Source organism: Aotus nancymaae, unplaced genomic scaffold (genome assembly GCF_030222135.1).
Source record: "Aotus nancymaae isolate 86718 unplaced genomic scaffold, 86718_ANA_hifiasm-v0.15.2.pri h1tg000046l, whole genome shotgun sequence".
In the NCBI taxonomy this organism is placed as follows: Eukaryota; Metazoa; Chordata; class Mammalia; order Primates; family Aotidae; genus Aotus; species Aotus nancymaae.
The window spans coordinates 12,340,503-12,368,443 of record NW_026988460.1 but is presented as its reverse complement, the minus strand read 5'-3'; the positions used below and the strand labels follow the sequence as shown (position 1 = coordinate 12,368,443).

Genomic DNA, 27,941 nt, shown 5'->3' with positions numbered 1-27,941 from the left:
ACTTAATGGTAATTAAAAAACAAAGGTTTTCCTACTTGTTGCTATTTTATTTTCAGAACTAATGCCATTTGTACATTTAAAGTAAACAGGCAGCAGTCAGAGATACTGCTGGATAGGTTTATTTATACAATTTTTAGTTTTTCCAGTTTCTAGTGCCTTTTAAGAACAAGATATTGTAGGGTGACACACCTGTAATCCACTTTGGGAGGCCAAGGCAGGTGGATTGCTTGAGGCCAGGCATTCAACACCAGCCTGGGCAACATGGCGTAACCCAGTCTCTAAAAATACGAAAATTACCCAGGCGTGGTGGCATGTGGCTATAGTCCCAGCTACTTGGGAGGCTGAGCTGCGGTAACTGATTGAGCCTGGGAGGTCGAGGCTGCAGAGAACTGAGATTGTGCCACTGTACTCCAGCCTGGACAACACAGCAAGACTCTGTCTCAAAAAAAAAAAAAAAGTATTATAAGACTCTAGAGTTTTATTAAGCACTTGAAGTCTTGTTGGGTTGGGTGATACTTACTTTTAGAACATTACAGCATCCTTATATAACATTTTTGGTTTTTCTCTAAACAAGTAGATTAACTTGCATCTCTTGATCAGTAGTCTATTAATTAATGCATCCATGAGGGTTTGTGCTCCTCAAGTTTCACACTAGGCATTGCCACGTTTTGCAATTCTTAAGTAAGGGACAGTGCTGAAATAGTTTAAGAATCTGGGTTTCAGAGCAGAGACTGACCTCATAGTCTCATTTCTGTCACTTACTCTGTGGGTCTGGAGCAAATTACATCTCCAAGGACCTATAAAATGGATATAATGGTAGCTATTGTACTGGGTGTGCATAGTGGGCATTCAGTAAATGCTAATTATTTCCCTTAATGAATCACTGCCCACAGATCTGGAGTCCTGGGAAAACTCAACAACATGCTATCTGATACTAAAGGAAACTGCATTTGATCTCTGCTGTTTGGCAGCTTTTAAGCCTTACAAAGACACACTATACAAGAATATTTTTGCATATGCTTGTGAAAATTATGTGGTAAATAGGTGCCAGGTAAGGTATGTAGATAGTAAGTGCTAGTGCAATTTACAGGTGCCATAATCCCTATGGATGAGTCAGGAATGGCCTAATAGCAGAAGAGAGGCGAGTTCCAAGCAGGGGCATAGAACAGAGCAATCCACAAGGCAGTTCAGAGCATATATCCCTGGGATAAGACAGAGAAGGCTGGAAGGCAGACTTAGTGCTGGGCAAAGGAGCTGGAGTTTGATCATTTCTGCATAAGAAAATGGAGACATTTAAACTAGGACTGAGATTTCACCACAGTGATTAAATTGCTACCAATATGTTAGTTTTATTTAAATTTTACTAAGTCTGTGAACTTGATTATGGCTACCTTTATTTTAAACAAGGAAACCTTAATGGACAGAATCAAGAAACAGCTACGTGAATGGGATGAAAATCTAAAAGATGATTCTCTTCCTTCAAATCCAATAGGTATGAAAAGTTAAGTTTCCTGGCAGTGGCCTAAATGTCTTGCTATAAAAAATAGCTTTCTAATGGATTAAATCATGTATTTTAGTTTTTAAGACTGATTAAAAACATTTTAATTCTGAAAAGCATGATATCCTTTGAGCAATTAAAAAAAGAGTATTTCAAAATTGTAATAAAATCCTTATATTCTGTGAGCACTCCAATTTTAGGTAAGTTTTCCATAAAAAGTTCAAATTGCAGTTAAGTGGCTGTCATCCAGAAATACTTCCTGAGTATAAGGACTCTTCTCCCTGTTCTTTAAGGTACTTTTAAAAGAAGTGACTAGTTGCAGGACCTACCTTAATTACATATACTCTGTTTTATAAGGTATAGTTTAATTATTTTTCTATTCTCTTGGCAAATAAGCAACTTCTAACATGTATTCAAGTTCATGTTTAACACAAAAGGATTTTACCAAAAAAAAGTATAGGAAAATAATTTAAATTTAGAGCTTCTGAAAAGTTTATCTTTGATAGTTGGTATATTTTAGTACTGTTTATAGTATAAAATGTGTAACTTTATAGAGAACGATTTATTTCAAAAGGACATTATCCAATTTCTAAGTAATCTGATGCTTATCTGACTCATAAGTTTAAAACTTGAAAAACTATGTCTTTAAGATTTTTCTTACAGAGTAGCTGCTTGTCTTCCTATTGATGATGTATTGAGAATTCAGCTCCTTAAAATTGGCAGTGCTATCCAGCGACTTCGCTGTGAATTAGACATTATGAATAAAGTGAGTAAAGTGAAATGTTTTTGATGCCCATGTTTAGTCAGGCTGGAGAACTAGGATGCTTTGTTGGAACCAATGAGCTATAATAGAGTCCAGTAATGTAGTCATGCAATTTGGCTCTTACAGATAAACTCATATTGTTTTGTGCTGTCAAATATGAATACATTTATCAACTTAGTGAAAAATACTTGATTTCTACATGGAAATACCTGAGGTTATGAGGTTATATATCACTGTTCCTTTACCCTAGAAAGTCATTTAGTTTTATATGTAAATACGTGGCAGATCTCAGTTTCAGTGCTTTTGTTCCTACATTTTTAAAACTAAGTTTTTGAATGGTTGGAAGGAGAATGTGATATTCAGAGACAGCAATATCTTTAGAAGTTTCTTGATGATCTATGTGATTACATGATAAAATGAATGCCAGTTTTTCCCAACAATAATTTTTCTCTCAAATTTTTTAGTGTACTTCCCTTTGCTGTAAACAATGTCAAGAAACAGAAATAACAACCAAAAATGAAATATTCAGGTAAGTTGTTTATTACATTTTTAGTATACTTGCCTTACCATAATTATAATCAAGACTGTATTTCTGTTTTCCATATATTTTCCTCCAATACTTAAAAGTTACAAATGCTCAGCAAATGAAATATAGGGGATTAGCTCACTTTTGGTAAGATCGTCTTCCAGATTGGGTATTCAGAGCAACAATGCATGTCAGGGATTACTCACAGGTAATAAGCATGGTAAAGTAAAACAACTGAGCAATTCTTTTTTCCCCAATTCTTGTTGACAACCTATATATTAGACTATCTTAGAAATATGCATATTAGTGGTCTTCTATTAGGCCCTAACATAGATGCCTCAGAAATTACGTTTCAGTAATCAGTTTTGCCATACAGAGTCAAAGTAGGACATGATTCGGAACACTTACTGATGCTCTGATATAACAGTGTTTGCAAATCATTTTATGATAGATTGATCAGAATTATAAATCAAGAAAGTAATGAAACTGCTTTCTACACAATAATCAATTGCCCCAGAATGACCACACAGGACCTTTTCATTGCATTTACACTCTCAGACTCCTTTAGAAGCATTTGAGTTTTGTATTCTTGACAATGTCTGTCTTGCGGAGGGTTTTAAAAACAAGTAGTATTTCCTTTGAGTCATTACATAAAACATTTAGACTGAACAAAACAGGTCTACCAGCTGTATCCGCTACCCCCTCTTTTTTGTATTAAGATCCCGCTATTATGTAAAACTAAAAAATTAAAAACTATAATTCATATCTAATTTCTTGGTGAATTTTAAGAAAATCCTAACCATTTAATAGGATTAGACTTCTCATTTTGACTTGTCCTCCACATTCTTTCTTTTAGCTTATCCTTATGTGGGCCGATGGCAGCTTACGTGAATCCTCATGGATATGTGCATGAGACACTTACTGTGTATAAGGCTTGCAACTTGAATCTGATAGGCCGCCCTTCTACGGAACACAGCTGGTTTCCTGGGTAATATTAATATTATGGTGGTGGTTTTTTTTTTTAAACCTTAATTGGGTAGAAAAACCCAGAATCCTAAGCAGAGTTGCTACAATCTTTGTAATAACAAGTAGACGACAATGAAATCAGTAATTTTATATAAAAATTAGCCAGGTGTGGTGACAGACGCCTATAATCCCAGCCACTCAGGAGGCTGAGCACAAGAATTGCTTGAACCCAGGAGGCAGAGGTTGCAGTGAGCCAAGATTGGATTGTGCCACTGCACTCCAGCCTGGGTGACAAAGTGAGACCAAATTTAATTTTATTTAAATGTTCTTCATTCCACAAATAATAGCTAGAAACACCTGTTACTATATATCACTGAATGAAAAGTTATTTCTATTAATGAAGGGAAAGAAAGAAAGGCTGGCAACTGCAGTACAGTTAAATCCAAAACTCTTTTTTTCTGTCAGTCATGTTATCCTGAAAAACAACTGTCTGTCTTATGACCCAGTAAAACATTACATCTGGATCATATTCTGTAGTAATGTAAAACTAGAGAATGTTTGTTTATCAAGGAATGGTAGACTAAGAAGATGCTAAATCCTGCTTTTCTAGTTTGCCTTTTTTTTTTTTTTTTTTGCTTCACCTTAATAATTTCGAAGATAGATATGATCCTGGGAACCTGTTCAGTTCCCTCAGCTGTACTATCTTTAATTTTCAAAGAGGGATGCTAAGTAGGGATTACTTGCTACTCTGGAGTTAGGACCATATTGCCTTATCTAGCTTATTTGGCACCCTATGTAGTGACTAAAGCTAGAATAAATGTTACTATAAATAACAGATGTGGCAATAGTATATGTAGGGACAAAATAACAGAAATGCCATGGTTTGTATTTCTGGTTGCATTATCTGACAATCATTCTTATTTTAGAATAGTAGTTTTCAAATATTTTATGAGCCATGTCCTTCCTGGTCCATCCAGTTTGACTCAGACAGAAGTACATATTTCTGCAGGTGGTTGCTGTTTTGTAACTAACTAACTACAACAAAGGAGAGAAGCCAGTGCAAGTTAGAATGTGATCTTGGTAACCAGCAAATTGTATAAAGATATTCATAAGATTACTTTACTTCTGTGGAGTGGAGTAAAAATGTAAACATAGCTTAAGAGCATGAAAGTCACATATATTACAAAATTATATATAACTGATGTATTACCATAGAATATTTCCAAATTAGATATTATGAGGTTTCAGGGAACTGTATAGATCAAATCTCAACTTAGAATTTGTCTCTAAGGTCGATCATCTTCATGATATGTTTTATAGGATTGGAGTAAAGAAGGGTTTCCTTAGCTGATACTTTTCCTTAATTTTTTAGGTATGCCTGGACTGTTGCCCAGTGTAAGATCTGTGCAAGCCATATTGGATGGAAGTTTACAGCCACCAAAAAAGACATGTCACCTCAAAAATTTTGGGGTTTAACGCGATCTGCTCTGTTGCCTACAATCCCAGACACAGAAGATGAAATAAGTCCAGACAAAGTAATACTTTGCTTGTAAACAGATGTGCTAGAGATAAATTTATCTAACTAATTTGTTATTCTAAAATCAGATCTGCTTTGGAAATTATTGCCTCTGATACATATTTAAGTATACACATTACTTGGAGGGTTGCAGTTTTCAAGTTAAACTGTATCTGAAACTTTTAAAGTATACTTTAGAGGATGAACAACAGTCTAGAATACAAATTTAGTTTCAGAAATACCTACTTGGGTAGCTTGGTGCCATTATCCTGTGGAATCTGGTATGTCTGTAGCATGTCATTGATGGGACATAAAAAGACATCTTTGGAAATGATGAGATTACTTCCTGTGTAGAACATCACAAATAATTCCTACAGCGTGAAACTAATCAATCATCACTTGATCCTGATGTAGGGGACAGCAAATCTGTACCAGTGCTCTGACAACTACATGTTCCTTTTTGAAAGAAAGAGGCAAGGCAATGTATATTATTCTAAAAGGGCTTTGTTCAATTTTTCTTTAGCTTTGCTGAGCTCTACTGATTTGTAAAATCTAATTTTAACTCTAATTTAAAAATGAGTTAAAGTATACAGTTTTCAGCTCACAAATAGTTATCATGTCCCTTATGTGCCTGTTTATTAGTAAAAAATAGTATTTTCTGTGTATTTGCTCAGTATTTGAACTATAAGCCCATTCATTCTGTTCCAAACAAAAGCTATTTTTCAAAAATTAATTTGAACCAAAACTACCATATGGAAAAGATGCCAAAACATGTCCCCTTCACACAGGCTAGATATGGTACTGTATTTTGTTCAATGTAAGTTGGAGAAAATCTAAGTAAACCTTAAGCGTGAAACTAAACATGTTCTTTGTTCAAATAATGTAAACTATATACTCATAATTTTAAGTCTTAAAAAGACTGCTTTGCCACGGACCTCTTTGCTCATATTCAAGGATTTAGTGGGTCCTTTCACATTTGTGTAACAACTTTGGTTTTATTGATAGTCCTTTGCTACTTTAAATGTACAAACTATGGTAATAGTATGAGGCCAAAATTTGTTTTGCCCAAACATGCCTTGAGTGGAATCAGTTGAGTATCAAATTGCATATTTATTTATGTAAATAATAGAGTAAATGAAAAGCAATTCAACAATGCTGCTGTTCAGGATATGCCCCTGCCTTATTTTTTCTAAGCTCTACTTTTAATAGTTTTGGGTTTATATGACTTCATTGGTTGTTCATATAGTTCTTACACTGCACTAAAACTTATGCTAAGAGGATCCCAGGAAGTTCTTTTCAGTAGCATAGTACATCTCTATAGGATGAAATCTAAACCAGCTGGAATAAGTTATACCTTTTCCCCTGAAAAGGTGTAATTTAAATGTCCCATACTGTTTACTAGCAAATAAAAAAAATTTTCTGATATGTAAAAACATGCACATAATGACAAAACCAGACCTCCAATATAGCTAAATTTGCATACTTTCTATATAGAAATAGTATGTATTCTATGATGTTGGGTCTAAAATCTGTATTTTGGCAGTACTTAAATATTCCAAAGTATTTTATAATTCATTTAATTACTGACCTGTGCGCAGTCATTTCTGAAGCTCCCTTTCTTGCATCATAGCCCCTGTTACACTTCCTCTTAGAAATATTACACTCTACAAAATTGTTTGTTTTATCAAGGTCCAATATTACTATTTGCTCAAAGAGTACAAAGATGTCTTGACTGGCTACACAGGAAGGAAAATGAATTAAGAAATGTCAGTATGGCAGCTGAAATAAACAATAGTTTGCATTATAAATATATTTACCAAATGAAAGCATTTAGGACACAAATCTTTAAAGAACAAATATGCAATAATGTAAGCTGTATCCTTTTAATTAGAAAAATAAGTTAACATTTACTTTATTAACTTTTAAAGAGAGGCATATTTCCATTGTATATGGCACCAGATATACATTGTCAGATACCAATGTTTTACTAAAATAATAATAGGCTCAAGAGTAACCCTCAAGTTAATAGCTTTACTTTCCCAGGCTCTGCATGCATAAAGAAATCATTGTGACAGAAAAAATCAACTACATACTAAAGCATAGTTTGCTAGAACAAATCTTGTATGTATGAATGCCAGCAACTAGGGACACATTTAGTATTCATAATTTATGCAAACTTGTCAATTATTTCCTTTTTAAGCACAAGTTTATTTTGGAATTCAGATAAGAACTGACACATTGTAGACAGTCACTGTACAAGGTAACCCAGTTATTTCAATTGCAAACATTAATAAACATTTTTTCTTCAAGACAGTTACCACCTTCTAAGATTAGTCTTAGTACCACTCTATGCTATGCAAAACCAAATTTTTTTTAAAAGTCTGAACAGGTTAAAATAATAGCCAACTATGCTTTTCTCAGTTGAAACTATTCCAAATCAGATCAAGAAAGGTGGAGCTTAGTTTAATTCCTGAAATATAATTCACAAAATAAGACCCTTGTTCTAAAGAGGTCCTCTAAACTGGCTTTTATTCTGGCATAGTTTCTAAAACCTCATTAAGAGGAAGGGGAGAAAATCAGTCTTACCAGAAATGCTCTGCTTTTCAGTAGCCATCAGTTTTAGGTCTTCTTTATGTAACTCAGAAGTTCATCTTTTTCCATTTGGTAACCACTTTTTTTCCACTGTTCTCGCAACTGTTGTAACAGAGCTCCAATTTCTTTTCCTGAGGAAATGCCCACTTTTCTGATGTCATGACCACTTACAGGAAATGGAGGAATGGACCACTGCTGCATTTCCTTGAGGAGACAGTGCTCTCCTTGGTACTTCAGTAGTTCACATACACGAGTAGTTACATCAGGTTCCCTAGACTACATGTCAAAATCAAACATTTAGTTTCACACACATGAAAACACACACTTAGCATCTTAACCTAAAATTTAAATACTACTCAACATAAATTTTTTCATTTAAAATAAAATTCACACAATTGTAGACCTTAGTTTTAATATATAAATTCTAAATTAGTGAAGATACTTTATATTTCTGACCAAGCCTAGTATATACTTACATCTATAATGCAGTCTTGATAGGGTTTCAATGGCTCTGAAGTATCTGCTGCTTTAATTAAATCTTTCCTATTTTTAACTATAAACAAGCCAAGGTTTTTCTCTTCTTTTGCGATCTTCAACCTCAAATCCAATTTTGTGACATCATCTTGTACTTTCAATAATGAGGCCAAAAGAGTCATTGGCTTTGGTGAAAAACCTTCAACATTTTTACTGACTTTGTCAAATTCTTCTAAACTTGCATTAGCAGGTAAACCTGTAGGGACAAAAGCATTTTTCACCTGTTTTTAGTGAGGAAAAAAACCACTCATATCCAAACCTGGCCACTGTTTTAGTATACAAAAATGTCTTGTCACTAGGATAGAATACATTATATAAGTCCAGTTTGATGTTCCAACTTAGAGGCAAACCACTAATACATTGTTGCTATTCTCTCCCGTCACCCTCAAAACCTCTAAAATGTTCTTGTTTCCAACAAGCTACATCAAGAGGTCCAGAGGTAGTGGTGATAGTGGTATCAGACTCACAAGGCATACTCTTTGCCATCACAAATTCCTGACTTCCCACTGATACAACATCCACCTCCCATTCAATGTTACTGAAATTTGAAATAATATACCCAAGTTTTCAGAAGTGTGAGAAACCATATAATCCCACTGTTCTTTGTGAAAATGAATTATAACATTTACTGAAAAACTTCTGTGTACAAGTCATTCTTCTAAAAGATCTTCACATATATTAACTCACTGAATCCTTTTAGCTTTTCTGTTAGATAGATGCTATATTATTTTTAAACCCCTTTTTTAGGTTAGAAACTAACCCAGGTTGCAAACATTAGATAAGGGGCTGAGCTTCCTTCAAACCAGATCTGACTCAAGACTACAAGCACCGTAGCCTGTCTTTGAGCTGTTCCCTACTCATGACAAAACTTACCTATCCCATAACCCAAACTTTGTCTTATTTTAAAATATTCCATTTCTCCAACAAGAATTCTTCAACCAAATGAATCATTTTTTCCTTATGAAATCTGAAACCAGATATTTCACTGCTAAAAATTCAAACACTTTAAAACTTGCTCTCACCTATATAAGGAGCCACATCGAGATCATAGATAAGGTGAATCAAATGATTTACATGGTTACCAACAAGAATTTTTTTCAGTTCCACCCAAATCCTCTCTCCTGAGATTCCAGCCAAGCCTTTTGCATTTTCTGCAATTGCTTCCAAAGTTTCAGGATCATGGTCACCAGGTTTGTCTACAATTCTCCCATAAAACCTAGAAGACAAAATCTTCACAGGGTATTACCTCTATACTGGCATGTCACAAGAAAAATCTGTTTTTCATTTTTATTTGGTACCATCCCATATATCTACTTAATGAAAACAACATAGACTTAGTTAGGTCTAGAAGGGACCTTAGAAAGCAACTAGTCTTTCTCCACCTCTTTTTTTTTTTTTCCAGATAAGAAAATCCAAGATTGAATAAAATATAAGTAGCCTTCTTAAGGTTAGGAAGAACTAGAACCTCAAGGTCTCAACCTCACTTCCAAATCACTGACTCAGACGTTCAGAATAGTCATCAAATGCAATTACTGAATTGACACTTATAGATGAAAACAGCATTCTTATAAAGGCAGCAAATCAAAACAAGACTGCAGTGCCTTAACAGTCTTAATTCCTCAAAGCTTGCCTGTCTGTACACATTAATACTTTCAATGAAAATCTTCAAATATGACTAATCTAGTTGTACACCCTAGAGTATATTTCATGGAATCCTAGAACTGGAAGCCTAAAGTACATGTGTTTTACCACTCATACGCTTAAAATTCTAATGAATACCCTCTATTCATCAGTGGTCCAAAGTAATGCTAACTTTGGATTAGTGACCCAAATACAGCTAAGTCTTAATCTATGTTCTATTATTTGTAACAGAGGCTACAAATATTCAAGTTTACAGAAACTACATTTATTGATAAAATATGCGTGATCTGTTAATAGAATATTCTGAGAGCAATCCCAATCAAGTGAAAAATGAGTATTACTAGACACAGTTTTTTAAAGAGGTTAGTGTGTGGCATGTAAACGCCACTGCTACCCACAAAACTATTCATGCATTTCGTATTTACCAGGTTTATCCAAGTTTTGACTATGTCTATACTTTGATTTTTTATTGACCATATAACAGGTATTTCTTTTCACCAAAATCATTTTGTTGTGAAGCATCAGAGATTTTTCACAACCACCTAAGACCGTAAGCTGTATGAAGGCAAACACTTTCATTCATTCATTCATTACCATGTTTAATGCACCTAACACAGGGATTTACCTGTGGTAAGCATTCGAATACCTGTGTAATTAATGGATCAATGGAGGAAATATCATTCATCACAAAGAAAAATGGGCATTTAAAAAAATGATATAAATCAGAATTATAGGAAAGATAACATAAAATGGAGTAAGTGTATGTGCGTTCTGGGAAAGAAAATAGAGTATGATGTATCTAAGTAATTTTCACTCCTAAGTCATAGGTTGCTAGGTCTCCACTAGAGACAGACATTTGGGATGTCACCATTCTGTACATTAACCTGCTGTGTGTTTCATGTGACCAGTGTTAATGCTCTGGTGATGATATTAAAACTATCATTTTTTATTTTTAAAAATTCTTACCTGAAGTATCTTAAAATTCTAAGATAATCCTCTTGTATTCTCTGTTTAGCTTGTCCAACAAATCTAACTTTCTTATTTTTTAAATCTTCATAACCATTAAAGTAGTCAAATAAAGTGCCATCAAAACCTATTCATTAAAAAAGGGAGAAAAATTACTGTTGGCGATTAAGAATTTGAAAACACAGGAAAATCAGCTAAAAACTATCACAAACAGTAAGAATTCAGCAGGGTGAATAGTTATTAAAACACGTAAGTATTCATATATATCAACTAGCAAATGGAAGACAATAAAAGATTGTCTTTGAGTCTGTTTAGCTGCATTTACAATTGCAACTAAAAAGATAATCCAAGAATAAACTAAAACAGAAATATGTAAACCTTATATGAGGTATAGTGGGGCCAACAAGACACCATACAAGCTGATTTTCACAACTTGAGAAAATAATAGCCAAAATAAAGTGGAAAAAATATATAACAGGATTAATAGAAGAAAAAAGAGGAAATTATTTTATAATCTTGGAATGGGGAAGATCTTTCAAACTCTACTTAGCAAGAAAACAGAAAACAAAACACAAGACAACAGAATTTTCAAATAAATAACTGAATGACAAAAAAAAAAATATGCCTATATGGCAGAAACCACTGTCACATACAAAATCGTAAGATAAGTCACATTTGGGGAAAAATATATCTAAGTCAATATTAAAAAAAATCAAATGGCTAATTTCCATAATATAAAGCTCTTATAAATAAAAAGGCCACGTAAATAGAAAAATAGGCTACATATAAAGGAAATACAGAAATCTCTTTAATAATGAAGATTTTCATCCTTAGTCATAAATCCTTTGTTGTTTTTTTTCCTTTGAGTTAGAATCTCACTTTGTCGCCTTGGTTGGATGGAGTACAGTGGTGCAATTTCTGCTCACTGCAGCTTCCGCCTCCCAGGTTCAGATGATACTCCTGCCTCAGCCTCCCAAGTAGCTGAGATTACAGGCACCCGCCACTACATCTGGCTAATTTTTGTATTTTTAGTAGAGACAGGTTTTTGGCATGTTGGCCAGGCTCATCTAGAACTCCTGACCTAAAGTGATAGGACCACCTCAGCCTCTCAAAGACCTGGGATTACAGGCATAAGCCACCAAGCCTGGCCAGTAAATACGAATTTTTGAGATAGCATTTTTCAGATTGGCAATGATGCAAACATTTGATAACAGTGTTAGCAAGGGTGTGGTAAAACAGGCAATCCTGTTCATTATGGATCAGGAAACTTCACTTTAGAACCTTTAAAACTTTGTGAATTTTGAACCATGTTCATCTATTAGCCATTCACAAAAATGGTAACAAGCAAATGTTCTCTCATATGTTGAACTAAAAAAGAAAAAGTGACATAAAACTAATTTTATATATATGTACATAAAACCTTAAGTATTAATTAGCAGAGTGACCACTTCAAACTGGTTTGCCTGAGACTCCTAGTTTTAAAGTTGAAAATCACACATCCAAGGAAGTATTTCAAGCTCAGAAAAACTAAGACAGTTGGTTACCATGGAGACTTTAAAAAAAAAAGTGATTTAGAGCTGAAACACAGATACCATTTAGCTAACCAAATGGGGAGGTCAGTGACCCATGAGACACTTTACTCACAGAAAACAGGCATTGACAACTACTTATCAAAAATACCTCTTGTCAATTTAGTTCTTTTTGAACCTGAATGCTCTTTAATTATCCCCAAAGCAACAATATATTGGTAAGTTCACACTTAATGCTTAACTCTTCCCAAGCTGTTATAGTTTTATATGCATAGTAAGTTTTAAAAGGGAACCATCTTGATGCGTATGGCAAATTTTGAAGGCTTCAGATTCAAAAAGACATAAAATGAAGATAAAAAGGAAATAAGTAAATAGACACAAATATGATCATAAAGTAGCAAATAATAATATCCATCTCAGTGTTATTTCTCCCAATGAAGAGACTTGTAACTCTCCATGGGGAACCTAAAGCAAAATCAAAATTTGGAGGAAAAAAATCATAGGAATATGACCAAAGTAAAAATAAGGGTTTGGGAAGCAAAGTAACCAACCATAAATGCCAGAACTATAAATGCTTGATCCAATAAAGCTTGGACAAAGCCAGGAGAGAAAACTGCACAAAGCTTAATAACCATCATATTGGTGTGCATTTTGTTTTGCTCTGAATATCATCCTTTTAAAATACAGTAAATAAAAATATGAAATACAGTTGCATTGCAGGCAATAATGTAGTGGTTAAGAATGTGACCTCTGGAGTCAGGCTGCCTGAGTTGGAATTCTAATCTTATAATTTACAAGCTGTGCAACTTTGGGCAAGTTACCATTGGTTAAATGGAAGTATCAGTTTCATAGGGTTGTCAGGAGATTAAGATTAAATATATGTGCTTAGAACAGTGCCTGGCACGTTATAAGGGTTTAGAAAATGGTATTATCAATAAGAATAGCTTTTATTTTATAAACTACGAAACTGAAAAAGAATATTAGTTTCTCTCTTTCAGTTAAGTATGCTTATGAGAAGCCAGTTAGAAAAGATTCTCTGTATTGCACTGTTTGGAGCAGTTTCCTCTATGAGTAATATGAGAATAAATAAATACCAGGAGCTCTGACTATATAACTGAGAGAGAGTGCACCAGTTGGGCTCCCTAAGGTCATATATTGCTTTGGAAACAAACCAACATCATAGTTCTCTGTAACTTAAACTAAGTTACTTAATATCTCTGAGTCTCAAGTTACCTATTCTAACAAGCGGGCTTCTTACTTTATAAAGTTTTTCTGACATTTCAATGAAATAAAGTGTATCAGATACCTAAGGTTGTAACTAGAACCCAGTAGGTACCCTAGAAATTGTATTTGTCATTACTGTAATCAGCAAGAGATCCCACTTTAGCTTATAAACTTCTTGCCCATCCATGCATGAAGTAAATCCTATTACTTTATCTTTTTACCACACTGTTGCTACGAACCAGGTTATGAATAGTGGATGTTTCATCCTTTCTTTTTTAATCCAAAATATTAAACATTAAAGGGCTCGTCTTAACTTTAAAGTACAACATATCAGTAATGTAACAAAACACTCACATAATTCATATCCACCCCTATATAATTCTTGGCGCTTTCATTAAACAAAAAAGATAAGCTGAAATAAATAGGTTTCCTCTTACATGCCAACTCTGACTGATTACTGATGATTTCTAGAATACAATGCTAAAACAGAATCTGAGGTTGTGTGTAGGCAGAGCAGTAAAAAAGGTGGTGAAGACATTCACCATTGTGTGTCCGGGCAGCAGAAGAGAGGAAAGAATGAATACACATTCATGAAAGATAGTGCAGAGGAAAAAGAATGAAGCTGGGTGTGGGTGTGTGTGAAGTGTGTACATGCAAGCATGTGTGCATTTTTCTTCCCTGAAATGTTAATGTCGTTTAGATGCAGTTAAGAAGTTAGCACTCACTCAATGTGTACATGTTGTCGGACACTGTTCTAAGCATTTATAATTATTAACTCTGTTAACCCTCACAAGAGCTGTACAAAGAAAGCCAAAATTAATTAACATTTTCGTTTTATGGCTAGTGAGTGATAGATTCAGAATTTGACCCTAAGGATTTTGGCTCCAGAGTCTATTCTTTTCAGCAATCTGCTACACCATCTCTTAGAAGAAATTAAGGCAACTTCTCAAGTTGAAGAACATTTCCAGAATGTTGGTTTTACTTGAAAAGAAGGCATTTTGATAAACCCATTTAAAACATGGTTGTATCTACAAATATTACCTAAAAACATAGAATTTATAGTGAGATCTCTGCGTTCAGCATCTTTCTGCCAATCAGTTGTAAATTCTACCTCAGCATGTCTTCCATCAGTGGTGACATCAATCCGTAGTGTAGTAATCTCAAAATTTTCTTCATGAAGCTGCAATTAAATACATGGGGTTTTTGTTGTTGTTTAAATTAGTTTTTCATACTACTGAATTGAAAAAAAATACGTTTTTCTCTTTATAAAGGGATGGTACTATAAGCCGTGACAGTTACAGTCTTTTTAACATCAACTACCATACCTAAACATTGAAACAGAAAAATATCCACATTATTCAAAAACAGATCCAAAGAATGATTTTTTAAAAAATACCCATCATTATTAAAAAATAGAAGTTTAACACACAAACATGTCAGCTCTGCCAGGTGATGAGAAACCCTCAAAACTGTTCTTCAATTTCAAATCAACCTATTATCTGAAGTATTTTTAATAGCTCCAGTTTGCAAAGAGGCGAATGTTGCTTTATGGAATATATGTCATTGAGCAAAAGACTGATAAAGGAAGAAGTACAGCTAACAGATCCTGCAAGTCCCCTACTGGTAATCTCCAATAAAACTAAAATAAAGGCTGGGGTGGTGTCTCATGCCTGTATTCCCACCACTTTGGGAGGCCAAGGCAGGCAGATCACTTGAGCTCAAGAGTTCAAGACCAGTCTGGGTAAAATGGCAAAATCCTCTCTCTCCCAAAAATACAAAAAAAAAAAGCCAGGTGTGGTGGTGCACACTTGTGGTCCTAGCTACCCAGGAGGCTGAGGTGGGAGGATCGCTAGAGCGAGGCAGAGGCTACAGTGAAATGAGATCACACTGTGCACTCCAGCCTGGGCAAAAGAGTGAGACCCTGTTTCAAAAAAGAAAGAAATGAAAATAAAGAGTTATCTCTATTGTAGGAAGACAGACTACCTCCAGCTGGGGAAGCTGAGTAGCTTCATGATAGGGTGGTATCTGTGCCAAGCCTTGAAAAAGCAGCAGGGTCTGTACAGGCAGGTGTGATAAGAAAATTTCAAATGCAGAGAAAAGATGACCACCAGCACCATGGAGAAAGAGGAATATATGTAAAAGAGAAAATATACCTGACAGACAGCATATTAGCATTTAGAAGTAGAGAGTATAGTGTTTGATGTGCCAAGCAGAAGTTAGGAATTTAGGAAGTGACAGCCATTAATGATCACCAGCAGTCTTTTCTAGGATTTCTCTCAATTTCATAGATTTCTCTAGATACAAGCTACATCTATCTCTCACTATAGAATTCCAGAACTCAAGAATTTGAGGCACAAGTATCTCTGAAGGCAAAGAATAAAATAAGGTTTGAAATAGGAAAACTATTTGAAACTCATTATAAGAAATAATCAGACCCACCTAGAATGACTCCCTTAGAGACAGAAAACCAGGGACTGACTCTCTTGAAAGGCTGAACCAAAAGTAATCAGAACTTGTTGCACCAGGCACAGATGTTCATGGAAATGAAGCATCAAGATGAAAACAAGATTAAAGTGAAACTTAACATCACCCTCATGCCTTTCCCTACTTGGTTTCAAGATGCTAACAATCAGACTCCTTCCCTGGCATAATACTGGAGTGTTCTTCTCTGATTTCTCCTAACGAAAACTCCTACTGAGACTTACATTGGGAGTCCCAATTGGCTGACACGTCCCATGCAAAATTATAAAAAAGTCCTCAATTATAGAGCATCACCTAAATAAAATATAAAGGCAGAGCCAAAGAATACCACATTAAGGAAAGCCAACATGAAAGAAAAAGCTCGGAGGAAACTAAGACATTGTCAAAATTACTACATTAGATATCCTAAGAGAAATAAAAGATCTTGCATCTTAAACATGAACGGGAAGCTTTCCAAAGAAATATACTAAGACAGACCTCTTGAAATTCTACAAGACCACAGAAGTTGCCAATACCATACAATGATTGGGAGATGAAGTTAAGACACTCTCATAGAAAGTGGAAGACAGGAGAATATAAAAAAAAAGGCAAAAGATAAAACTAGAAAGTCAGTCCCAGCAGTCCAGCATCCATATAATAGGAGTTTCCAAAGGAGAAAACATTTAACAAAAGGGATGAAATTATGAAAGAAACATAAGAGGGCACTAAATGCCTTGCACAGTAAGTGAAAAACCCAAACAAGTTATATCATCTTGAAATTAAAAACATTACACATAAAAAGATCAGAAAGCCTTCCAAAAGGAAATAATGATAATCAGGTTTTAAACAAAAGAGAAATCTAAATGGAACTAGTCTTAGTGGCAGTACTTGAAGCTAGAAAACAATGCCTTTAAATTCTGCGTAAAAACATTCCCAGCCTAGAATTCTATAACCAAAACTATCAAACCAGTGTGGAGGTAAAATAAAAATATTTTCAGATGTGTAGGGCTTCCTCAGGTTTTGGATTATTAAAATGACGGCTTAAACCAAGAAAGACCACCACATGGGACCCAGGAAACAGGAGGTCTAAATAAAAAGAGAGGCCAAGGAAATCCCTAAAAGTATATATTAGAGCAGGAAGACATCACCAGGTAAGATGTCTCCCAAAAACCCAACTGAAACTTGATGTGATATGTTTTAAATCTTTTGAGAGGAACTCTACAGCTCTGGCACAGAGCACAGGAATAAATTAGTGGTACATGGAAAGCTATGTAAAAGAAAAATGCTATTAACTGCAGGAAAGTTAAAAAACATGCCAACAGAAGAAATGTAATCATAATTTACTTCACAATCTGGCTGTAAACAATACAGAGTCATAAATGTAAACCCTGAATATTGACTTAACCAAAAATTATTATATAATTATACTAGGAAGATGCGAGAAGGAGAATTTTACGTGCCTGTTGTTGAGAAGGGTGTGGTAAGAAAGCTAAATCATCTTCCGTCATGGAAAGTCAATACATAACACATCTTAAAACTGGGATAGTAAAAGTAAATACTGTAGCATAAAAAGGTCTTTTTAGAAATAGAGAGGTAACATAAAAATTAAACACGGCTGCAAGAACAAAGGACTGCAGGTTTTAAGATGGGGTAGAGGAGACTAATGTTTTTTATTAGAGTTTTTGTTATTTGCTTTTAACTAGAGAAAATTATTAAATTTTAAAAAATTACCAAAAAAGCAATGTAATTAACTGTCAAACTTTTCACTCACCCTGGCAGTAATTGTTCCGTGCTTTTCTCCTCTGTTGTTTATCATCCGAATCCCAGCCGACTGAAACATCTCCTTCATTTGAATAGGGGTAGCGGTGGTGGCAAAATCTATATCCTGAGGCTTTACACCATTTAATAAATCCCTCACTGCTCCTCCTGCTATTCTTAATTCATGATTCTCTTTGACAAATAATTCTGAAATGAGAAAAAAAAGATCTTTATTCCAAACATCTTTATTTCAATGTTTCTTTTAAGAACCACAAAAGTACAAGGCTTTTCCATCTAGTTGGAACAGCAGAGATTCAATTAACTGAGGTTTTTCATATGAAAAATGAGAACAAGGCCCAAAGAAGTAAGACGACTTGATTACAGGAGAATGTCTCTGAGGACCACGGGAAACAAGGAACTTACAGAGTTTTTCTTTGCTTATTCAGAAGATAATTCAGAATTCCAAGATGCCTCAAAGTGATCAATATAAATCTGAACTACTACTAAAGCCTAAAGCAGGCCAGGCGCAGTGGCTCACAATACTTTGGGAGGCTGCGGCGAAAGGACCACTTGAGCCCAGGAGTTCAAGACCAGCCTGAGCAAACAGCAAGACCTTGTCTCTACAAAAAATAAGATGAGCCAGGTTCAGTGGTGCACACTAGTAGCAGCAGTCCCAGCTACTTGGGAGGCTGAGGTGGGAGAATGGCTTGAGCCCAGGAGTTCAAGATTGCAGAAAGCTAAGATCGTGCCACTGTATTCCCGCCTGGGTGACAGAGCAAGACCTTATCTCAAAAAAATTAAAAAAAGTAAATCAAACAATTCTGCTTTTTTCCCCCCAGTTATGTGCATATTTTAGAAATAGTAACATGTTCTTGTATTTCTCTGTGCACAGATAGATGTTGAGGCAGAATATTCATGCATGAAACTTTGAAACTATCAGACAACATTAGTCTATCATATGACTTATGATAAATGTTTATAGCTAAGAATCCTTCAAGAAATGATTCTAAAATCAACTCCTATCTGTGCTCTAGGTAGAACCATTTGAACACTGGAATGACTGACTATAAGCAACTACATAGCTGACTCCTCCTATGTGTAAAGGATAAGACAAAGTCCACTATGAGTATATCCATATGCCCAAAGGACACCATATGCAACCTAGTGAGAATGACATCCAGGAGCTGGCCTGCCACAAAACTAGACCCTGGGGTTCTGTGGAACAGAAACAATTTCACAGAAAATCAGTATCAGACAAGCCCATTCTGTGACCATGATGGATCATCAAGACAACTCTGTTATCACCTAAACATACACAATACATGAACACTGTCCATGATACACCCTACAATAGTTGATAAGAGTGATTCTCTCTTACCAATTAGTTTTAGTCTCACAGTTTACTCAACTTCTAGGAAAGCATTATTAAGACACCCAATCACAGAATTACTTCTGCTTCCTGAGAGCATCTAACCCACTGCAAAGCTCTACTACCTTAAACCCTCTCCAAAACGACCCAATACAAGCCCAACTCCTATAAGAAATCCTCTCTACAGTCCTCTTACTTAGTATACATATGCTACTCCTCACTCAGCATGTTGCTCCTCACTGCCAGGACTAACAACCCAACTTGTGTCCCTGTTGGCCTTTGGCTAGACGACAGTGACATGAGCATTCAACTAAATTCATCATACATCAGAATTCTAGCACCCCTAATCACAACTAAAAACATAATCCTCCATCCCTACCTACCTCAACGTCTCTGTCCTGCCCACACTCCTCTTCTACCTACTCTTCCCAAATCTTTCAGTCTCACTCTCTGTAGACTCCTTAAAATGCTCAAAAATAACAAATGCTCCCTCCCTCTACCCTCTGGCCTTAATTAAGGATATATTTTCCACAAGCTCTCCCCAAGGCAAAGTGTTCATATTCCCTTAATGCCACATTTTCCATCAAGGCTCACTTCCAGGACCACATCACCTCCCTTAAATCCAGCCTGCACCATCCAGACTTAGGGATCTAAAACACCAGGTTAATTATGCTATGCATTAGCTGCTCCTAACAACTACTCACAACACAGTACCCAAACTCCTCAGTGCTGTATCATCTCTTGCTAAACTTTGGATCACACTTTGTTTGCACCAAACTGTCCCTGTAGCTTTCCTCCATAATTATGCTTGTGGGGGTAACTTTAGTGAAACACCTCCCTAACTTACTCATCTAGTTCAGTGGCTGGCTGTGACACTTCTTGGCCCATAACCCACACTAAGACATTCACATAGCAGTCACTGAAACTTGTATGTCTACCATGCAATCTGTTCTATTCTCTCGTCTCTTTTTTTTAAATACTGGTCATGACCACTAAATTGACTTTATGGCCTACTAAGGGGTAACTACCCAGTTGGAAAACACTGATCTAGCTCAGTCTTACTTATCTGCTGTGATTCACTTTAAGAAGCCTCTCCTGAAGGTGAGGTTAAGTGAATTTCTTCTAAGCTACTAGTATAGCATATCTTACCAATTATATTAAAATTATCTGTTTTATGTCTTTGTCTCCCCACTTGTCAAGGGGAGACTATCTTATTCATCATTATACCAATTTGGCTCATAATTAAACTGAATTGTGATATTCTAGCTATTAAAAAAAAGAATGACTAGACTGGAACGTATCGGTTTTTTTTTTTTTTTTAAGTTTTCTTCCTTCAGATTAAAACAGTATCAAGCAGCTGTTCTGAAATTCAAGCAAATAAAGGGCAAGTTTTATGTTCATTTGAACCTACTTTAAATAGGATGAAGAAGGTCAAGGTTGAGTTTATATAGATAACTACTGTTTTAAGATTCTACTACTGGCTTTACTAAAATAAAATGCTAAGTTCAAAGTTACTTGGTAAGTTAATTGCATTACAAAGAGATCCAGAACTCCAAGTAATGTATTCACCATTTTGATTAGCCTTATTTTATTAAACCGCTCTGAAAAACTTACCATTTAGGATTTTTAAAATAACATTTAATACAACTGAGAAAGACCTATCAAGGCATATTTATCTGTCTATATGAAAGAGTATCATAAAAATTATAAGAAAAGCAAAATTACACACTGGCCTAAAACAGCAGGTACTATGAAGCTTAAAGATTTCTTTATTCCTCTGTTACTGATATCTTCAATCTTACAGAAATAGGAATGCAGTCAACATTTCAAAAGACTATGCGAGATACATTCATTGAATTAATTCAGTGAAAATAACACCTAAGGCAACTAAATTTAACTGTAAACTCAAGCCTAAAAGTCAGGAAATGCAGAATCTCATCATTCCCAAACTGTTTATTTGCTCCAAATGCCACATCTGATAGTAAGCAATTGTTATTCTTCTTAGCAATTGAAAAGACCATATATTGATGTGTCAGAAAACTTTTATAATTGTCACCTCTTTTTAATGTTAACTTTAAATTTTCATGAACTTGTTCCCTTTACAACTCTGAATTTTGATGACTGGATGCTAGGGTCGGGTAGGGGGCAGTGAGTGGGAGCTATAAGTGGCAAGTCATGGCATGACCATTACTACAGGAAAACAGACTATCTGTTTTAAGAGCTCTGGACTTCAAGAGAGTGATCAGTTGTTTCTATTACGCTAAACTTTAACATGATGGCTTTCTGACATAACACTGACTGGCTATCACGCGTTATGGACAACAGCCAAGGGACCAAAGAAGTCCCTGCTCATCTACTAGTGCTATTAATTCAAGCAAAAATCATCTATATTGGGAATTTCAGCCTCATCTCTAGGACAAAAAAAATTATTATTTTTTGAGAGAGGGTCTTACTCTCTCATCCAGGCTGGAGTACAGTGACGACATCACAGCTCACTGTACAGTCTTGACCCCGAGTCCAAGGAACTCCCTGGATCAGCCTCCTGAGTAGCTGGGACTACAGGTGTGCATCACCATAACTGGCTAAATTGTTTATTATTATTTGTAGAGATGGGATCCCACTATGTTTCTCAGGCTGGTCTCTAACTCCTGGCCTCAAGCAATCTTCCACCTTGGCCTTCCAAAGTGCTGGAATTTTAGGCACGAGCTACCGTAGCCAGCTAAGAAATAATCATATATGCCACTAGTGCATGATTGTACTGAAGCAAAATGATAAATAAAATAACCTGGCAAATTATAAAACCCTTATGATACGACAATAATACACTATTCTAGTCTCTCATATTCTTGCAAACGGAAAACTAATTTTACACATGGCAAAGCAGCTATTAAGATTTGAGAATTGCTACAGTAAGATTTAAACTCCAAGTATCACTATACAGCAGCCATCACAAAGGCTGTGTGTTTTTGTACATTTTGTTTTTATACAGAACATTACATTTTACCAGGGCACCCAAGTCTCTGACATTCTAACTTGTTGATCATTGCACTAAAAGATTCCATTCTTGCCACTTCTCCAGTAGCCTAGAAAAAGTCAACTTTAGAATATATCCATGTTCTCATTTGCCAGGCCTTGAAGGACAGGACTCTGGAAGCAACACTACCTCTACCTTACCATACCATTTACTCTGTAACTTCCTTAGGACCTCATTTCTCTGGGTGGAGAAAATCCAGTTATTTCTAATCCAGGATTAAAAAGTTAAACACAATTGTTAAAATGATGTTCAAGAAACTATAGTAATCAACATCTACAACCTTCTTTCTAAAAAATGCTTTTCTTTTCTTTCTTCTAAGAGGCCTCTGGCAACTGAAGTTGAAAAATCTGGGGTGGTGAATGGCATACACAGAAAGAAAAAACCTCCAACTCAATCCAAGATCAGAGCTTCAAAATCTGCACTATTTAAACAGTAGCCACTTGTGCTTACTGAGCACTTAAAGTGTGGTAAGTCTGAATTCAAATGTGCTGTATGTGTTAAAAGCACACAAATTTCAAAGACTTCCAAATATGAAATATCTCATTAATAATTTTTTTTTTGAGACACAGTCTGTGTCACCCAGGCTGGAATGCAGTGGCACAATCTTGGCTCACTGCAACCCCAACCTCCCAGGCTCAAGTGATCCTCCCACCTCAGCCTCCCGAGCAGCAGGGACTACAGACACATACCACTATGCCTGCCTATTTTTTTCTATTTTTAGTAGAGATGGGGTTTCACTGTGTTGCCCAGGCTGGTCTTGAACTCCTGGGCTCAAGCAATCCACCCACCTCAGCCACTCAAATGCTGGAATCACAGGCCTGAGTCATTGTGACCAGCCTCCCAAAGTGCTAGGATTACAGGTGGGAGCCACTGTGCCTGGCCTCATTAACAATTTTTATGCAAAGTTCATACTGATAGTATCTTAGATATACTGGATTAAATTAGATGTACTAAAAATAATTATTAAAATTTATTTCACCATTTCTTTTTATCTTTTTAATGTGGTTAGTAGAAAAGTTTATATTACATATGGGCTCATAAATTTCTATTGAACAGTGAGTTTTTAGCAATTTTCATTCTTTCCAATTAAAGAGTGAAGCACCAGCATAACCAAACCTGCATTTAAGCCCTCTACTTAAAGTCTACCTAAAAGAACCTAAAAGAATCAACATGTTCTGGGCCGTTTATCTCTGGCATGTACCTAAAAAGCCATCATCTAATTTCAAGAATGGGAAAGTACCTTTGGGAATAAGCTAATACAAGGTGAGTCATATTAAAGTAGTGATTCTTCTACCTTCTGTGTGTCAGAACTAACCTGTGGAGTTTTTATTAAAAATACAGATGGTCATCCCATCCAGAGATTCCAATTCAGTAGGCCGCAGGCAGAACCCCAGCACGTGTATGTTTTAAAAGCTCTCCAGGTGAATCTAATAGACGGCCAGTGCTGTTTAGGTTATATTTCTACATATAATACATAATATATATATGAAAGTGCTACTAAAATACCCACAGGCTTTGTAATGCTATTGTGTGGCTGCTTTCGCAACATCAGATAACATTAAGGACCAATACTGATAAAACTGGCAACAGCAACAAGCTACTGGAGTCAAGCACTTAGCTAAAGCCATTTCCTGTGCTCCTTCCAGACAGGTTTTGCAAAGTGCACCATGGAGGTAACTCCTATATCCTTCTTCCTTCAGTTCTCATGGAAAGCATTTATACTTAGAAAGGAAACAGAGCTTAGTGGTTACAAGCTAGACTCTGAAATCAGACTGCACAAGTTCGAAACCCAACTCTCTTGTTATGAGTTATAGAAACATAAGCAAAGCACTTCACATGCCTAAGAATCTTTCCTTTTCCACCTAACAAGTCAAAATATACCTACTCATTAAGTTAGTAGGACCAGTCCTGTAATGTATGGTAAGTACTTAGCATACAGAAAAGCCAAGCTTTTTATTGCAGTCAACTTCTTGCCTTTTCCAGTGATTTAGCTATATTTGTGGATCACCCATATTAAGCCTTTCATTTTTCTTTTAATATTTCTTTGCATTTTTTTTGAGACAGGGTCTCACTCTGCTGTCCACGATAGAGTGGCATGATCATAGTTCACTGCAGCCTCAAACTCCAGGGCTCAAGTAATCCTCCCACATTGGCCTCCCTAAGAGATTACAGGCTGGGTACACCCAGACAAGCCTTCCTTCCAACAATGAAAACACGTAGGCTGGGCACCATGGCTCACACCTGGTAGTAATCCCAGCACTTTGGGAGGCCAAGGATTGAGCCCAGGAGTTTCAGACCAGCCTGGGCAACACAGTGAGACTAATTTTTTTTTTTTTAAATAAAAATAATTAAAACAACAACAAAAATATCCAAATGCTAGCTAAAAAAGTTAACCCTCGGCCGGGCACAGTGGCTCACACTTGTAATCCCAGCACTTTGGGAGGCTGAGGCAGGTGGATCAGATCGAGATCATCCTGACTAACACAGTGAAACCTCCTCTCTACTGAAAATACAAACAATTAGCCAGGCATGGTGGCAGACACCTGTAGTCCCAGCTACTCAGGAGGCTGAGGGAGGAGAATTACTTGAACCTGGAAGGGAGAGGTTGCAGTGAGCCGAGATTGCACCACTATACTCCAGCCTGGGTGACAGAGCTAGACTCTGTCTCAAAAAAAAAAAAAAAAAAAGAAAAAACTGTTAATCCTCTACTTCTCCATGTATACAGGTTTCCAAATCAAGTAAAGGCATCCTAATCTCTCACCTGTCAGACTCTTCAATCCTTCTGTGAAAAGTGACTGGAATTCTGGAGACTGCAACTTCATTGTAAATAGATACTGCTTCAGAAGGCACAGCCTACTCCACCTACAGCTCAGTACTGGCTTGTGCCAATGATACAAGCACCTCAGCATCTGGAGAGGCAGTCACCAACTATACGTCTACAAGGCAAACACAAACACACACCAATGAAATTTCAAAGTGAAGGAAAATAAAGGGACACACTGCAACTTTATCAACTCAGAAATTCACCTCTTGTTCAGATGAAAAACTGAACAAGGTGTCAGTCTGAAGGATCATTAAGACTAGATCTATGTATCTACCTGGTTTTGTTCTCCAGAAGCACTTATTGTGGCAGGCCAGGTCTCAGTAAGGAAGGCCTCCATCACAACTGTTTCAGTACTGACTGAGTGGCTGAGTAAATTAAAAGCTGAAAGAGCCAGTCAGTTCCCTTAAACCAAGGCTGGAAGGTAACAAAAGCCCAACTAAGAGTTTTGCTTAAGACTTTCCTGAGCCTTGAAGCATGATAACGAAGGAATTCTTTTTTTTTGAGACGGAGTCTGGCTCTGTCACCCAGGCTGGACTACAGTGGCACAATCTTGGCTCACTGCAACCTCGGCCTCCAGGGTTCAAGCTATTCTCCTGCCTCAGTCTCCCCAGTAGTTGGGATTACAGGCGCAGGCCACCACACCTGGCTAATTTTGTATCCTTTTTTGGTAGAGACCGGGTTTCACCATGCTGGCCAGGCTGATCTGTATCTCCTGACCTCAAGTGATCTGCCTGCCTCAGCCTCCCAAAGTGCTGAGACTACAGGTGTGAAGCACGGCCCCCGGCCACAAAGGAACTCTTAACAGGACCCGTTTAGTATTAAACAAGTTTTACCGGTGGTCTGAGGAAACTCTCCAGGCCTCAACAAACAAGTTTACTGGGGGTCTGAAGGAACTCCCCAAACCTTCATGTTTAGCAAGAGAGAAGATAAGTGTAATCACCCCAGCACCTGGACCCATTTAGATTAAGTACATTTACTGAGGCTCCAGAGGAAGGTCTTCAGGATTCAGATCTTAGTTACAGATCTAAAGTGAATCACTTAAGTCTCTAGATGAATGCACACTTACACATAAACATTTGGCTTAGAAGGTATACAGGCTCTGGAAAACTTTTTAATTGATCTAGTCTGGTGATATTTTCCAGGCCTTCTCCCTGTACACGGTTACAGAAATAAACTCCCTTCTTTTCCAGTTTATCTGCATCTAGTTATTGGGCGGCGAGAATAAGCAGCCTGACCCTTGGTTTGGTGGTTTGGTCCAGGAGCACTTCACTCGCAAGCCACATAGTACTGTGATGACAGTCTCCCCAGAGCAGGGCTTCAGTGTGTGAGGCGTTCGGGCTTCTAGAAACTCTATCCAGTAGACCAGCAACACGTGGTCTACAAAACTTGTCAGTCACAGGTGGGTATCACCCTACTTCCGCACCCGCACTCGAGAACTGATCTCTGGGATAGCTCCTAGGAAGTGTATTTTCATGAATGAATTAGCTTGGCTGCCCCCATTTTCCTCATTCTTTTCCTGCCGTCTTGCAATCTCCTGAAATTTCCAGCACACCCCTGCCTTCCCTTCTCCGTATCACCCTCGTTCTCCCCGTACGGGGAGGCGGCAGCAGCTCTCCAGAAACCACAGTGTAAAGTTCCAGAAAAAAACCATTCCATTCCGCGGAAACGGGATGGAGGTGCGGCGCTTCCCAGCAGGCCAAGTGGGATAGAAAGACCGACTCAGTTTATTTGCACTTCCGCCTCAACTTTGGAAAACGCGCTGGGAACCCTGGCCCTGAAAAGGCGCGTCCAGCCCCCAAAGCCAGGTGCTGGCGACAAGGCCCAGTGAGAAAGCGCCTCAGGGCGGTCCGCGCTGAGGAGAAAATGCGAAAGGAAACCAGGGAATCCGCGCCTGCGGTCGGCAGAGACGTGACCTCCGTGTCAAGGCTCTTTTGCCCAGTGCTGAGGAGGCCTCTCGCCACGTCCCGCTCCCACCTTCCTCGAGGACCCGAGGCGCTGCACACCCGGCCGGCAGCGGGAGAGAATGTTTGGCGCGACCGCTCGCGCCACCGACGCTGCCCTTCCGAGCGCCGCACGCCTGCTTACCGGCCCAGTTACCGCCGCCGCCGTCGTCGCCACGCGCACTTCCGGGACGGTGAACGCGGTGACGTCACCGACGCAATAGGAAGTGGCGGCAGGGCGTGGACTGGGCGGGGCGGGGCGGGGCGGGGCGGGGGCGGTCCGAAGAGCTTCACGCTCCCCTTGCTCTTTTGCACCAGGTGGCGAAGCTCGGAACCGCTTTTCTCCGCCCCGCCGAGGCACACCTGGGCGAAGCGGAGCCCTTGGGAGCCCAGAGGAAACCCTCGCGCCTTTGTTTAATCACGCGCCTCTCACCGCACCTCTGGTTGACCATGAGCTAGTCAGACGCCCGTCTGCACGGCACGCCTGTGCCATCTGGGACAACTGGCAGCTAGCGGTCTTCCTTTGCAAAACGAGACTGTTAACAAAACCTTCCCCAGGGCGTTGCCAGGCGTAAATGTCGGGTTCCTCGCCGGAACACGGAGTTCGGCAAATGTTAACTTATTCTTGCTTAACTATTTTGTACTCCAATCTCTGCATAGGGTCAAGTCCACAGTTGACAGTCACACGCATTCTAAATGTAAGCCCTCTGGTCCTATGAAATTACTGGGCATATTTTATTTTCTTACCTGGTTTGTGTAACCATTGGCCTCCTTGGCCTGGAGGCTTTGCAGCTGTAAAGT

General features: G+C 37.5%; 2 protein-coding genes across 9 annotated transcripts in view; one reads left to right on the top strand and one right to left on the bottom strand.

Moving 5' to 3' along the window:
* Positions 1-26,444, top strand: part of CRBN (cereblon) — a 55,306-nt gene extending 28,862 nt beyond the window's left edge. For 2 of the 5 annotated variants that reach the window (XM_064361949.1, XM_064361947.1), the window contains exons 7-14: positions 1,408-1,492; positions 2,149-2,264; positions 2,726-2,790; positions 3,644-3,775; positions 5,126-5,288; positions 22,696-22,843; positions 23,469-23,639; positions 25,102-26,442. In XM_064361949.1, the coding sequence (XP_064218019.1) occupies positions 1,408-1,492; positions 2,149-2,264; positions 2,726-2,790; positions 3,644-3,775; positions 5,126-5,288; positions 22,696-22,812 (678 nt within the window). In that variant the 3' untranslated portion in view covers positions 22,813-22,843; positions 23,469-23,639; positions 25,102-26,442. Of the gene's footprint in view, positions 1-1,407; positions 1,493-2,148; positions 2,265-2,725; positions 2,791-3,643; positions 3,776-5,125; positions 11,158-22,695; positions 22,844-23,468; positions 23,640-25,101 lie in introns of those variants that run through there. The other 3 variants (XM_012468504.3, XM_021673483.2, XM_064361948.1) reach the window with 2 other exon arrangements.
* Positions 104-27,329, bottom strand: TRNT1 (tRNA nucleotidyl transferase 1). Of its 4 annotated transcripts, XR_002479008.2 has the most exons (10): positions 25,138-25,432; positions 17,987-18,180; positions 14,797-14,935; positions 11,003-11,129; positions 9,418-9,611; positions 8,338-8,591; positions 7,856-8,137; positions 6,858-7,005; positions 521-694; positions 104-435 (listed from the first exon to the last, which is right to left on the bottom strand). XR_002479008.2 is itself a non-coding variant. In XM_064361950.1 (9 exons), exons 2-8 carry the CDS (start codon positions 25,283-25,285, stop codon positions 7,889-7,891), a joined length of 1,305 nt encoding a protein of 434 aa, XP_064218020.1. In that variant the 5' UTR covers positions 25,286-25,312; positions 27,286-27,329; the 3' UTR covers positions 2,786-7,005; positions 7,856-7,888. The 4 variants fall into 4 exon arrangements, 2 of the variants coding, with proteins under 2 accessions (XP_064218020.1, XP_064218021.1); XR_002479006.2 differs by lacking the exon at positions 521-694; XM_064361950.1 differs by lacking the exons at positions 104-435; positions 521-694 and adding an exon at positions 27,286-27,329 and having other exon boundaries at positions 2,786-7,005; positions 25,138-25,312.
* Between the last annotated feature and the right edge of the window lie 612 nt (positions 27,330-27,941).

Coding starts and splice junctions, on each gene's coding strand:
- TRNT1 (XM_064361950.1), bottom strand. CDS start 25,285: ATGCTGAGGTGCTTGTATCATTGGCACAAGCCAGTACTGAGCTGTAGG. Junction 14,936..17,986: donor ACGGAACAATTACTGCCAGG/GTGAGTGAAAAG, acceptor ATTTAATTGCAG/CTTCATGAAGAAAATTTTGA. Junction 11,130..14,796: donor TATAAATTCTATGTTTTTAG/GTAATATTTGTA, acceptor TTTAATGAATAG/GTTTTGATGGCACTTTATTT.